General features: G+C 39.0%; 1 protein-coding gene and 1 long non-coding RNA gene across 3 annotated transcripts in view; one reads left to right on the top strand and one right to left on the bottom strand.

The window, feature by feature from the left end:
* get1 (guided entry of tail-anchored proteins factor 1) overlaps nt 1–868 on the bottom strand; it is a 35,832-nt gene extending 34,964 nt beyond the window's left edge. The window contains exon 1 of the mRNA XM_078409675.1: nt 578–868. Coding sequence (XP_078265801.1) covers nt 578–802 — 225 coding nt within the window. The 5' untranslated portion in view covers nt 803–868. The remainder of the gene's footprint in view (nt 1–577) is intronic.
* A 183-nt stretch (nt 869–1,051) lies between these two features.
* On the top strand, nt 1,052–3,917 carry LOC144598985 (uncharacterized). 2 transcript variants are annotated; one of them, XR_013547938.1, is made up of 6 exons: nt 1,052–1,315; nt 2,098–2,121; nt 2,499–2,531; nt 2,615–2,665; nt 2,743–2,847; nt 2,922–3,917. It is a non-coding gene; the product is annotated as an uncharacterized LOC144598985 (long non-coding RNA). The 2 variants fall into 2 exon arrangements; XR_013547937.1 differs by having other exon boundaries at nt 1,058–1,315; nt 2,095–2,121.
* Nucleotides 3,918–13,642: the final 9,725 nt, after the last annotated feature.

The following is a 13,642-nucleotide window of genomic DNA, read 5'->3' as shown; positions in this document are numbered from 1 at the left end:
TATACCAACGTTTTTTCCCCAAATCTTTATCTAAGTCAATGATACTCATGTTAGACGACATCAATAATAAAAATGAATAACATCCAAAAGCTACAGCTAACAAAAATATATACTTTTTAAAAAAAAGTATATTTCCACTGCTGTTGGTAGTTGCCCAATTATCCAAGGCAACACCCTAGCATCCCTCCCAGTTTTGGACTACATTTCACAGGTCACAACAATAATTCATTTTGGTCAACATCATCATACCTTTCCCTAAAAAAAGCTTTACTCTGTAATTCTAGTTCCAATTGCGGTACAGCACAATTGCGGTACAGCACCTTGTGAACTAATAGGGTTTTCTGTTTGGAATAGTTTCGTTTGTTTTTCGTGGAATAAAAATATATAATATATCAGGTGTCTCTTTCCAAAGCTTTACGTTTTCACTTCAAATTACATCGCCTCAGCAAAATATTTCTGCAGGAAAGGGGACTGGCACAATTCGAAATGGTCGCATTTTATTAACAGTTCCAGTGGCCGTTTTTATACTTCCTACTGAACAGTTACTGCTGCTGTACATTCGTAAACAAATACTTACAAGCAAAGAAAGGGTCGGGAGCAGCATCTTAAACAGACTACAAAGCAAAACGGAGCCAAGCACTAACAACCACGCACAGCTCTCCGCCATGTTTAAGTTTCCTATCATAACCCCACCCCGAAGGACCACGACAACAGTAAATAGAAGCCATTCCACTCCAATGTAATCTCTTTGCGGGGGACTTTCCTCTTCAGCAGAGCAGGTGGCAAGAAAAAAACAACTCATGGAAATATATGCAATGCAACGCCATTTATTGAATGCATCTAAACACTTAGATTTACATCGCTTCGTCCCTTTGTTGGGCTGCAAGACATGTGAGAGGATAGCTCCAATCAGCAAGATCCTGGGGAGCTCTGCCCGCTCGAGCCAACCGAACTTTAAAAAAAATAGGGGTCCCGGGGAGCAGCGAGCGAAGATGCGTCGAGCTGACCAACAGGACAGCGCGTTACGGACGGCGTGCGAGATAACAAGCAGATCCGGCCAATGGGAGGCGGCGATACATCGGGACGTTCGGCAGGACGGAGCGAGGACAAATCTGGTTCGAACTAGTTCGCTTGGCAGCATTAACGTGCAGTAGTTGTATTGTAGCAAGGTAGTTCAATACGATTCCGGGGTTGAGTAAGTTGATGTTTAAGCAGTGCAATCCTCTTGCATTCTAGCTTATCCCAATTTTAAATTTTGCATTATTTAATTATTTTTTAAAAAATCCCCCCAAAAAAAAACATGCCCAGGAAACAGGTGAGTAATTTTAAATTTCCCTTTCTGGCAGAAAGGACGTGGATTAAAAAGGGAGGGAAAATTATTTATGCGTTTGCTCCTGCGTGTGATTGTGTCCGGAATGTTGTAGTGTACCGTGACGGAGTGTGGTTATATAATAATGGACTGGGTTTTAAAAATAATATATATTTTAAAAAGCCTTGTTGTTTTTTGAGTAAAAATAGCAAAGTGTCTGTAACTATGGAGAGGTTCCCCTTCCAGACGCAGACGTGGAAAATTGCACCCCGTGAATGAAGACCATTTAATTACTTCTGCGTGGAAGGTCAAAACATTTATATAAATGCGTAATAGACGTTTATTGTTAATCATCTCACCCCAGATTAAAAAATAAATAAAAGTTTTTTTTAATTTGCGGCGTTTTGAAGGCGGGCTTTTTTACGGGCAAGCGCCTGGGGTAAGAGCCGTGTTTTTGTTCGGCTGTCGATGCTCCTGCCTGTTAATTCCCAGCTCCATTTGGGATCTCGAATGTTCTGTTACCATTTGCAGGGGAGAGACTGCAAAACGGAGTTCTGAAGTTCGTCCAGCAGGTTACAAATAGGCGGGAAGGATTTGCATTACGTCCCTTGTTGCGTTCGGCATCCTCCCTGTCTACGCGCCTATTCCTCGCATCCCCACACTGTTTGCAAACACAACACTGCCATCCTTATGCTTAAATCTTTCTCTTCTCTCTTCCCACCCCTTTTAGTGACGTTGCAGTTAAGTAATGTAATGCTTTCAACATGTTTATCTTCTTCATTTAGCAGACATCTGATACAGTAACAGACAAGGTAAGATGCATTTTCTTTAGCGGGGAATAGTTTTCGAACATTCACTGAGAACTAAAACATCTTTTATGCAGGGGTGGAATTGAATTCGTGAAAGAAAGAGCCGTGCTTAATTCATGGGAGAAGTCTTTTTAGGCAAAATGGTGTATTTTATGGCATAATAAAACAAAGTGATTTTCCCTTTGAGTTAACGTGAAAATGGAGGCACAATATTAATTCCTAATGAACGTTAATCAATAGAGTTCTTGTATCTTATTAACCCACGTTATGCTATTTTTGCAAATACACTAAATTCAGTAGCAAATACCCCTGAAATGCTGATGAAAATTTGGGAGGAATGTAAATTTTTGCTATGTAAACTTTTTTTTTCTTTTTCTCAGTCCCCACCACCAAGTCTCATGCAACTGAGGAAGGTAAAGTGCAAAGTGAATGTATTGTTTCATTATTCAGATAAAGGTTTTATTTAAATGGCTGACTTCTACGTTTGCATTCTTAGAGACAGTCAAAACAAACCAATGACGTCCCAAACAAGAAAGCAACTACCCAAGTGAGTTTTATTTGTATTTAAACGGATTCAGTATTTTCTCTTTGGAAATGTGCCATAAGGCTGCCTTTCTTCCATAGAAAAAAACCAAGGCCCGGGCTACAAAAGCAAATCCTCCACAAGCTAATCAAGAAGCCAACGAGGATTCTGTACCCTCAGAAAATGGTGAACGGAAAAACAACGAGGTAAATAAGTTAATCAAAATAATCATGTGGAATTTAGTTTATTTTGGATATTAATACACATTCATATTTTACAGGTACCTGCAGCTGGCGAAACTGAAACCAAGTCAGAATAACACCTGTCTTGCATGTTTATCATTGGTCGATGCACCTCTTGTACAATTCAGAGGAATATTTTTATCAACTATTTTGTAAATGCAAGGTTTTAGTAGCTTAGTAATAGGCAACACACTTTGAAATAGGGAATCCCAGCACCTCTACCCTCTCTTCCCCCCCAAGCATACATTTTTACATCTAAGGATGTTAATGTCTGTAAATGGTTTTTTTTGCAATATAAAAAAAATAACAAGTTATGTGTACTTGGATGTTACAGGGATTTTTACTAAGAAATCCACAAATACATTATTAAATACACTAGTAAGTTGGAAGGCTTTGAAAGACCATTTACAATGTAGACATACTGTAACATTCCATGGGCAAGGTTGGTTAGCCTGACTCAGACATTTAAGGGAGAATTTTAATTCTGGTACTTTTTAAAAGATATATAGCATTTGTACAATGAACAAGTTAAATGTCAGAAAATTAATGTTCCCATTGTTGAATTTTTAATAGATAACTTTGCCTCATATCCTGTTTTAATCCTGGATTTCCCTCATAATAATTTGTGGCAATGTTGTCCTGGCTATATTTGTGATAGTGCTTCTTGGATTATCATTTTCTTTTCACAAAACTGCTGTGAATGGGTTCATTAAGTCTAGTTTTTGGGGTTTATAGTGTGATTTATTAGAAGCGCAAATATGTGCAGTTGCCTGCAATGAAAACTGACCACCAGAGATGCACATCAAAAGTCTTAGGTATTTTTGGTCAATGTTGTACCCTATAGTTGCTGTCATTCAAACAAAAATCATGCTGAAAAGTCACTGGAAGTTTAGAATTATGGTATTAACATTTAATTACATATATTGGAGGCTTACATTTTCTATTTCCGTACAGGTTCTATGTAGGATTGTACAGGCTGTTTATAGCTATATCTGTGTACTGGTGGATTAAATAAAATTCATGGTTGAAGTGTGTACTTTGTGGAATGGGCTGAATTTTTCCAGAATTAATATCTGAAATGTGCATATTGAGAGGACCTGTTGAAAACACCAAGTTGGATTGTAGATGTCAACTTTTTAACATGTGAAAATATGAGAGGAGGTTTTGATGGAAAAAAATGGCACTGAAACACATTGGAACAGGTGAGCAAGGATTAAAGAGAAAAGACCAATGCAGCAAAAATACAACGGATAAATGCATAACATGGGAAGAGGAATGGTTAACATCCAGATATGGGCAGATTTTAGGAAAACTTTACATTTTAAATCGGCAATACAATACAGGTGACAGTGGTGCAGCAGTTGAGTTTCTGCCTTGCAGAGCCAGAAACCTGGCTTTGATCCTGACCAGAGTTTATCTGGTCTCCCTGTGACATTATGGGTTTGCTCCTCTGATTTGTTCCCACATTCCAAAGATGTGCAGGTTTGTAGATTAATTGGCTTCTGTAAATTATCCCTACGGCGTAGAGTGGAACTAGTGTAAGGATGATAGTTGGTTGGCGCGGATCTGGTTTGCCGAAGGGCCTGTTTCCGTGCTGTCTAAACTAAACTAATTGGGGATATTCAAGGATAGCTTTGGAAGAACACATTTTATTTCCCTGGAAAGGGTTAGTTTAAGGGTGAAAATTGTAAGTTTGAGACATTGAATTGGAGTCAACATTATAAGCCGAGCACAAGTGAGGGCGAATGGGGCTTGGTACAAGTCGGGGTGCAAGCAGCAGAGTTGAACGAAGCTTTCTGAAATGTGCTGCACTAACCTTTTAAAGAGATTTTTGCACTATTCCTCTCTCATTCTAATTTTAAGTATTCAATAAAATACTTAATCGGTACCTTAATATTACGAATACACTTAGCACTCCACTATCGTCTCCTTCAGTTTGAAAATTTAAGAAGTAAAGTGAGGGCCAACAAGGAGAATGATGAAATAGTTGAATGTAAAACATTGAACAAACCTACAAAAAATAACGAGTGCAAAGGAAGGAGCAACACTATTGAAGTTAATTAGCAGTACAATTTTCCAAATGTAAATGCAGAAATATTTATTGTATTAAGAAATTAAGTAGCTAATCACATTATTTAAAATATAAGTATTGCGGTAATGGATAAATCTCAATTAAGATTTTATGTGAATTGAATTTGAAAGTTTTGATCAAATGTCTAGTGCATCAATAATTTAAAAATAATACAGCAGACTTTGAAGAGAACAAACAATTTATCTAATAGGGTTTATAGGGAGTACGTGGAAATTAGCTGAAAGTCTAGGTGAAGGATGGAGAAGAGAATTTGTGCATGGAGTTGGGTGTAATGATATACTAAAAGAGTATTTTGCATCTGTTTTCACCAAGAAGGATATGGAGGGCAGTAGGAGAATACTAATATGCAAGGTCAGCTTGAGTTTAAGAAGGAAGAGGTATTGTGGCTCTTGAAAATCAGTAAAGTGGATAAATCCCCAGGACCTGATGGGATTTATTCCAGGTTATTCAGAGGCAAGAAAGGAGATTGTGGGAGTTTAAAAAAAAAAAAAATGCATCTTCTCAAGTAAGGGATTGGACACTCGTGTCAGTGCTAGGGAAACTTGGAGAGGATTCTTCGGGATAGGATATGCTCCCATTTGAAAGAGACTGGGTTCATTAGGGACTTTGTATGCAGTTGGTCATATCTCATTAACAATCAAGATTTTTGAGGAGGTGATGAAGGTGATTGGTGAGGGTCGGGTGGTGGATGTTGTCTACATGGATTTTACTAAGGCGTTTGATAAAGTCCCTATGGTATGCTGATCCAGCAGATTAAGATGCACGAGTGACGTAATCATGGATTCAGAAGTGGCTTACTGATAGGGTTTTCAAGGAAAATATTCAAGCTGGAGAATTGTGACCAGTGAAGATCTGTGCTGGGACGGGACCTCTGCTGTTTCTGAAATATATCAACAACTTGGACGTAAGTGTAGATCCATGTCTGGTTTTACTGTTGTGCATCCGCTCCATAATCCAGGCTGGGTTTTGTACTGCGTTATCCTGGTGTTAGTTAGGAGACTATCCTGAGGGCTGGAGGTAACGGTAGCCAGCATCTGTACTGCCAATGATCTGCTAATAAAGGACTTGTATACACCGGAGTGCCTCTGAATTTACCCACTCACAAACTGTAAGTGTGAAGGGGTTGGTTTATAGTTTGCATTTAACACCAAGGTTGTTGGGGGTCACAGACTAATGAAGGCTGTCAAGGTAACAACGGGATATCGATCAGCTACAAAAAATTGTGAACATCCTTTAATTCTGAGGCTTTGAGGAGAGTCCAAGATTCGCCCACTAGTGGAAACATCCTCTCCACATCCACTCAATCCAAGCCTTTCACTATTCTATACCTTTCAATGGGGTCCCCCTCATTCTTCAAAACTCCAGCGAGTACAGGCCTAGTGCTGTCAAACGCTTATCATAAGTTAGCCCACTCATTCCTGGGATAATTCTTGAAAACCTCTGGACCCTCTCCGGGGCCAACACATCCTCAGATATGGTGCCCAAAATGGCTCACAATACAAATGTGGCCTGAACAGCGCCTTAAGAGAGCCTCAGCATTACATCCCTGTTTTTGTATTCTAGCCTTCTTTAAATAACTTCCTGAAAATGGCAACACAAGTGGTAAAGAAGTGGTAACATGGCATGCTAGCTTTCATAGTTTGGGGTATTGAGTACAAGTCAGGAATCATGACGCACCTTTACAGGACTATGGTTAGGCTGTGTTTAGAGTTGCAAAAAGTTGTGAACACTGCCCAGTATATCACGGGTTCTGACCTCGCCACCATCAAGGGACTGACGAGTCGCAGCCTCAAAAAGGCAGCCAGCATCATCAGAGACCCACACACCCTGGTAACGCACTCATTACACTCCTGCCACCGGGTACAAGAAACAAACCTGAAAAGTGTAACGTCCAGGTTCAGAAACAGCTTATTGCCTACAGCCATCAAGCTATTAAACACCTCAAATAAGCTCTGAACTAAATAGATTATTATTGCACTATTATTTGATTTTTACGAGCGTGTAAATAATGTGTATATACGAGAATGTATATAATATATATATATCCACACATACACTGAACTTTCCTCTTGTTTATTATATTGCTTACAGACTAATATGTTTACATATTCTGTTGTGCTGCTTCAAGTAAGAATTTCATTGTTCTATCTGGGAGATATGACAATAAAACACTCTTGAGTATTGCACAAATTTCACACATGAGATACTAAAATTTTACCAAAGTCTTGGAAAAAGAAAATATTTTTAATGGGAGAGAGATGATGGAAGGAAAGCCAGGAATAGACAATCTCCGACAAATAAACTGAGGAGGGTTCAGAGATGGATAAGGTTCGTGGTAGGGCTACCTAGCCCTGGAACACAGAGAGTTGGTATCTCAGCTCAGACTCAAATAGGAAATGAAGATTGCATTCCAGTTCAACTTCAGTTTGCAGTCAATGTCAAAGGGATAGAGTTTGTGATAGAAACTGATGACAATGGTATTAGTCCTTCCAATATTAACAAACATCTGACAATTCAATACCCAATATTGACAAGACAGCACGATGAGCACAAGTCCTGGCATTTTGAAACACCCAAGAAGGTTTATAGCAATATTTTGAACATTGGATATTTCAGGTACTAACAAAAATGGCATTCAAAAGGTTTCATGTCAAAAGCTTAACCAGACAAGAAATACAATAATGGTGCAATGGTATTACACAACACTCGAGTGGGAACAAATCATTGACATAGATCTGGATCACCGATAACTGAAAACTTATCACAGCCTACCAGAATAACAAGTATTGTGGGTACCTGCAATATTGTCTCAATAAAATATATGGTAAATGTAGCAAATACTGTACATATTAGTCAAACTTAACAAAAGATTGAGTAGGCTGGATCTCTATTTGATTGAGCGCAGGAGGATGAGGGGAGATCCTATAGAGGTATACAAAATCATGAGAGGAATAGATCGGGTAGATGCACAGAGTCTTTTGCCCAGAGTAAGAGAATCGAAGATCAGAGGACATAGGTTCAAGGTGAAGGGGAAAAGATTTAATAGGAATCCGAGGGGTAACATTTTCACACAAAGGGTGGTGGGTGTATGGAACAAGCTGCCAGAGGAGGTAGTTGAGGCTGGGACTATCCCATCGTTTAAGAAACAGTTAGACAGGTACATGGATAGGACAGGTTTGGAGGGGATATGGACCAAGTGCAGGCAAGTGGGACTAGTGTAGCTGGTTCAATGTTTGCCCATGTGGGCGAGTTGGGCCGAAGGGCCTGTTTCCACACTGTATCACTCTATGACTAAAATTCCTGGCAAAGTATGAAAAACATTTTGAGGGAACGATTTTTGGGGTAAACATCATCTGGTGAAAAGATTTTTGTGAATCAGCTTCATACTTCCATTATTGTTTGTTTCTGTCCTGCCTCAGTGTATCTTCTCTTCAGACCACATTAGCTCTCATATGCCTCTTTCACATTATCTAAATTATTTTACGGAAGTAGGCACTTTATTTCATAGAAAATTTATATATATATTATTTTAGCACCTGTTTATATTTTTACAATACATATATTTCCAGTCATGGAAAATACAGAGTTGTAAAAGGAAGTTCTATCATTTTTAAGTGCAATGTATTGGTAGGGAAGTCATTACTCAATATGCATGTCTCATAGATCCAAAGCATTGCTCACATCCCCAATGAGTACATCATGCAATACATACTCCTGGACCTTGGAGCATACTATAATGGCAACATTAAATTGTACAAGCTCGGATCTACCACAATACTCCTTACATTGCTTTAATGATCTTCCAACAGCAGTTGCTGCTGTCTTCGTATGCTAACCTGGGAGCAGTTCGCGGATATGAGTTATCTTCAAAGTTGGGAATGAAGTGTAAAATTTACGAATTCATCGCTCTCTGCATTTTTCCAACTGCAAGTGATGGTCTTTTTCTTGCTGCGAGCCTGAGGATAGCTTAGAATGGTGCTGAGATTCTTGGTGTATTTAAAGGGCTGTGCATGGAGGGGCCTCTTTATCATCATTCAGCCCAATGGATATTGTTAGTGATGGAAAAGCAAAAATTTTGCACTTTTTGCTTGAATGGTACACACACCTTCCAAAGCAGCATGACCTAAATATTTCCAGATTTTCTGTTTGTTTTTTTTGTTTTTTTAAAGACTGGTCACCTGTTTCATCGAGATGGAAAAATGTATCGAGTGATAGTTGATTATTTTCAGAATCAATCATCATCATATTGAATGGCGGTGCTGGCTCGAAGGGCCGAATAGCCTGCTGCACCTATTTGTCCATGTTTCTTGCCATCATCCATTTATCAAAATTAATCACAATGTAAAAGCAATGTAAAAGACAGATTATTCCTGACAATATTCCTAAGGTGGTGATCATAGCTAAGAGGCTACAGGTCATACCAGAGCTTTCTAAGCTTCTCAAAGATCCAGTACTGTGAGCATCATATAATATCAACAACCTTTTAAAAAGTAATGGAAAAGCAGTGGAGGGTATGCTGGAGTCCAGGAACTGGAGAATCACTGTCTTCCCCGTAAATTAACATCTTTACCTTCTGCAATACCTAAACCCACGGGATGACAAGCAATTTGTGCCGAGTCAATTACAAGTCTTCTCTGAATAACAGGTCAGCTGCTAGAAACAAAAGTGCAAAAGTGTGTAGGATGATAATGCCTATCAAAGATTTGCCTCATCTAAGAGTTGGAGACATAATGCAGATGAATCACACACAAAACTAAAGTTAGAACCTTAACCATACCACAAACTAAATCGTAATATGAGATCATGACAGAGGTTTGAAATCAGAGGAAGAAGTGTCAATGCAGGAAGCCAATTTTGAAGACCTGCTTGATCCCTGGGATGGCAGGACTTTCATATGAAGAAAGACTGGATAGACTAGGCTTATACTCGCTGGAATTTAGAAGACTGGGGGGGGATCTTATAGAAACTTACAAAATTCTTAAGGGGTTGGACAGGCTAGTTGCAGGAAGATTGTTCCCGATATTGGGGAAGTCCAGAACAAGGGGTCACAGTTTAAGGATAAGGGGGAAGTCTTTTAGGACCGAGATGAGAAAGTTTTTTTTCACACAGAGAGTGGTGAATCTGTGGAATTCTCTGCCACAGAAGGTAGTTGAGGCCAGTTCATTGGCTATATTTAATAGGGAGTTAGATGTGGCCCTTGTGGCTAAAGGGATCAGGGGGTATGGAGAGAAGGCAGGTACAGGTTACTGAGCTGGATGATCAGCCATGATCATATTGAATGGCGGTGCAGGCTCGAAGGGCCGAATGGCCTACTCCTGCACCTATTTTCTATGTTTCTATATGATTGTGACAGGTTTCAATAAATAATAGGTTGTACAGAATGATTTCAGATTTAGATTAATTTAGTGTCATATACACTAGGATGCAATGAAATTCCTTATTCGCATAAAGCTGTCCAAGCTTTCAAGCTCTGTATCTTCTCCCAGAAGGTAAAAAATAAATGAGAATGGTGGGGCAGTAGGCATCCTTGACAACACTTCCAGCCTCCTTGATGAAACTAATTAGTGAAAACTAGAGGTTTGCCTGAAGGATCAGCATAGGCGAATAAATGTAGAAAGAGTAGTTTATGGTGTCAAAGAGACAAAGCTTAAATTAGGAACTCAAACTCTTAATTGCAGGTATGGAATAAACTTTATGCCTCAGCAATATCTTGTTTGTGTTTTTCTATGACAATTTTGTATTCTGCTTATGTGACATGATTGAATGGTGGAGTAGACTTGATGGGCTGAGTGGCCTAATTGTACTCCTATTTCTAATGACCTTATGACACAAAGATGCTAGAATCTTGAGCAAAAAAAAATGTTGGACAGACTCAGTGGGTCAGGAGCATCTGTGGAGGGAATGGCCAGACGATATTTTGGGTCAGGACCCTTGATCAGACTGATTGTAGTGGAGCGAAGAAAGCTGGAAAAGAGAGGTTGGGATGGGACAAAGCCAGGCAAGTGGATACAGCTGAGGGGGGGGGGGGGGGCAGATGGGTGGAGTAAGAGACAAAGGCTGGAGGTGAAAAGGTGAAGGTGTGAGATAAGGAGAGAAGAGTAGGAGTGAAATGTAAAGATCGGATGGATGGATATGTGAAACGGGACAAGGAGGAGAAGAAAGAGGAGGGATAAAGGGGGAATATGGGACTTGGGGAAAGGGCCAGGGTGATTCGGAAGATGGGAGATGGTGGGAGGAATATGTGCCCATATCCTAAGGAACAGAAGGCAAGGTCAAGTAAAAGCCATTGTGATCCCAAATTAATTAGGAGCATGAGGTGTGATCTTACATAGGGGTTTAAAATCATGAGGGGAAATAGAAGGGGTGAATTAGAGTACTTTACTACACTATAGCAACATTTACAAGGCATTTGGATAGGTAACATGGATAGGAAAGGTTTCGAGAAATATGGGCCAAATGGAGGTCCGTGGGGCTAAATTAGATGGGGCATCTTGGTCAGCATGGACCTGAAGGACCTATTTCATTGCAGTATGATTCTAATTGCAATGGTTCATTAGTAGTTGTGGTGTCCAAATTATTCTGCCAGGCCTCTGAAATACTCTTCCAGTAACTCAACCAATGCATTCACACACCAAGTCTTACCTAAATACATTAGAACAGGTGTTGGGATTATGGGGAGAAGTCAGCAGAATGAGGTTGAGACGGAAAGGTAGATCAGCCATGATTGAATGGTGGAGTAGATCTGAAGGGCTGAATGACCTAATTCTGCTCCTATCACTTATGATCTTATGAACAACAGACTAATATTACATCTTCCCCTCTCCCATCCACTATTTCACCTGTCATTTTTATATTTTCCTTGGTTAAAATGTTTAATTTTAATTCAAAGGCAACAGGGATGGTGGTGTAGATAGGGAAGGACAGTAGTTCTATGCTAACACTGCGACCAAATCAATTAAGAATTGTGGAAAGCTGTAAAGTGTATGAGGTTAAAGTGTCAGCTACTGTATGGTCAGATATTAGCATTTTTATTCCTGGTTCTGAGTTCAAATCTCACTCCAAAGACTGGACTATAAGATATAGATTGGTCCAATGCAATGGTTTCCAGCTTTGGATACAGTATTAAACCAAAGCTTTGTTTATTCTATCAGTGAATGTACAAGATCTAGTGGCATTAAAGAACAGGGAAGTGAACTGAGAATATTTATCTCTGTCAGGATGAATGCCAAAGTGATAAAGGAAAACATTTATTTAAATTCCAGCAATTAGAGACTAAGAGAAAAGAAACAAAAGAACAAATTGAAACTGAAATATCCAGCAATTTCCGTATAGAGAAATTGGTGAATTCTATATTTCACCTGATGGTTGCAATATGCCCCGTCTGAAGGGGAGGTGCTGTTTCTTGAGTTTCCAATGACAATTGTTGAACAGTACAAAGACAGAGAGGCCAAAGTAGGAGTGGAGTGGAGAACTGGGAGCTCAGGATTACTCTTGCAGACGAATTGGAGATGTTCTGCAAACTGTTCATCCGATCTGCATTTTATTAATGGGTATCCTAGCTAATCTGATCCTGCTCATATCAGATATTTAACAAATTGAATCACTGCAAATGACTGAGAACCACACATTTCCTCAATCAAACACAAGAGAGGAATTATTTAATTGTTATAAAATAATACATTGCAAATAAAGGAAAAGAAGAATTTTGAGAAATGATAGATAAGAATTTGTAGATATCCCACTTGCGCAACTTGGAGATTTGATGCAAAAAAAAGCGTAATGTCTTCATCCAGAAGTTCAATATATATTAAAGTCAAATCAGATCACAAAAGGAGGAAAAAGAATATTGAGATGCAACCTTATGAATATCTTCAAGTTGGCAATATGCTGGCATAAAAGGAAAAAAAGCCCAATAATTAAATAAAGCTATGAGAAGAGTTTAGAGTCACTTCCTTGAGCCACTCAGAAGCAAACCCAACATGAATCTTTTCCAAATGGAAATTAAATCATTGATTAAAATAGTATAAGGCAAAGTGTAACATTGAAATTAATAATCTACATCACTGATGTAGAAAAATAATCACAGCAACTGACTTAATGGAGCAAATAACGCATTTGATGCTGTAACACTTTATAGATCTGTAAGTAACGTACATAATCCAATTCATGATAATGTCACATTTCAAGTAAGTATGTAGCTTGTCAGATAATATTAAGTGATATATTCTTAGAGGCACAGGACATTGGTAGAATACTTAATATATACTTTGTAACAGTGTTCATTGTGGAAGATATTAGAAAGACATTGAAAGAGACAGAAATGATGGAACAAATGGATGAAGTGAATATTGATCGGCAGGACCAACTTGAACGATTGGGATTGCTTGGACTCGATAAATCTGATGTAGATGGTTTGTATGTAGTTGTGAACAGATGAGCTTCCACTATTTCCTAAATATAGAGAAAAAAAACTCAGAAGATTAGAACATGGTAAATGTGATGCCCTTGTTCTTGGTTGTAAGGACATTTATTTTATCTGTAGGCTGGTCAGCTTAGCATAGGTTTTGGAAACAACAATTGGGCAGGGGGAGGGTGGGAGAAACAAGTACTTGGGAGAGGTTTCAGTCAATTAGAGAGCCAGCATGGATTTATTAAGTTTGGCCAACA

Source organism: Rhinoraja longicauda, chromosome 12 (assembly GCF_053455715.1).
Source record: "Rhinoraja longicauda isolate Sanriku21f chromosome 12, sRhiLon1.1, whole genome shotgun sequence".
Taxonomy (NCBI): Eukaryota; Metazoa; Chordata; class Chondrichthyes; order Rajiformes; family Arhynchobatidae; genus Rhinoraja; species Rhinoraja longicauda.
Note: the sequence above shows the minus strand (reverse complement) of the source record. Positions and strands in the feature narration are given on the sequence as shown.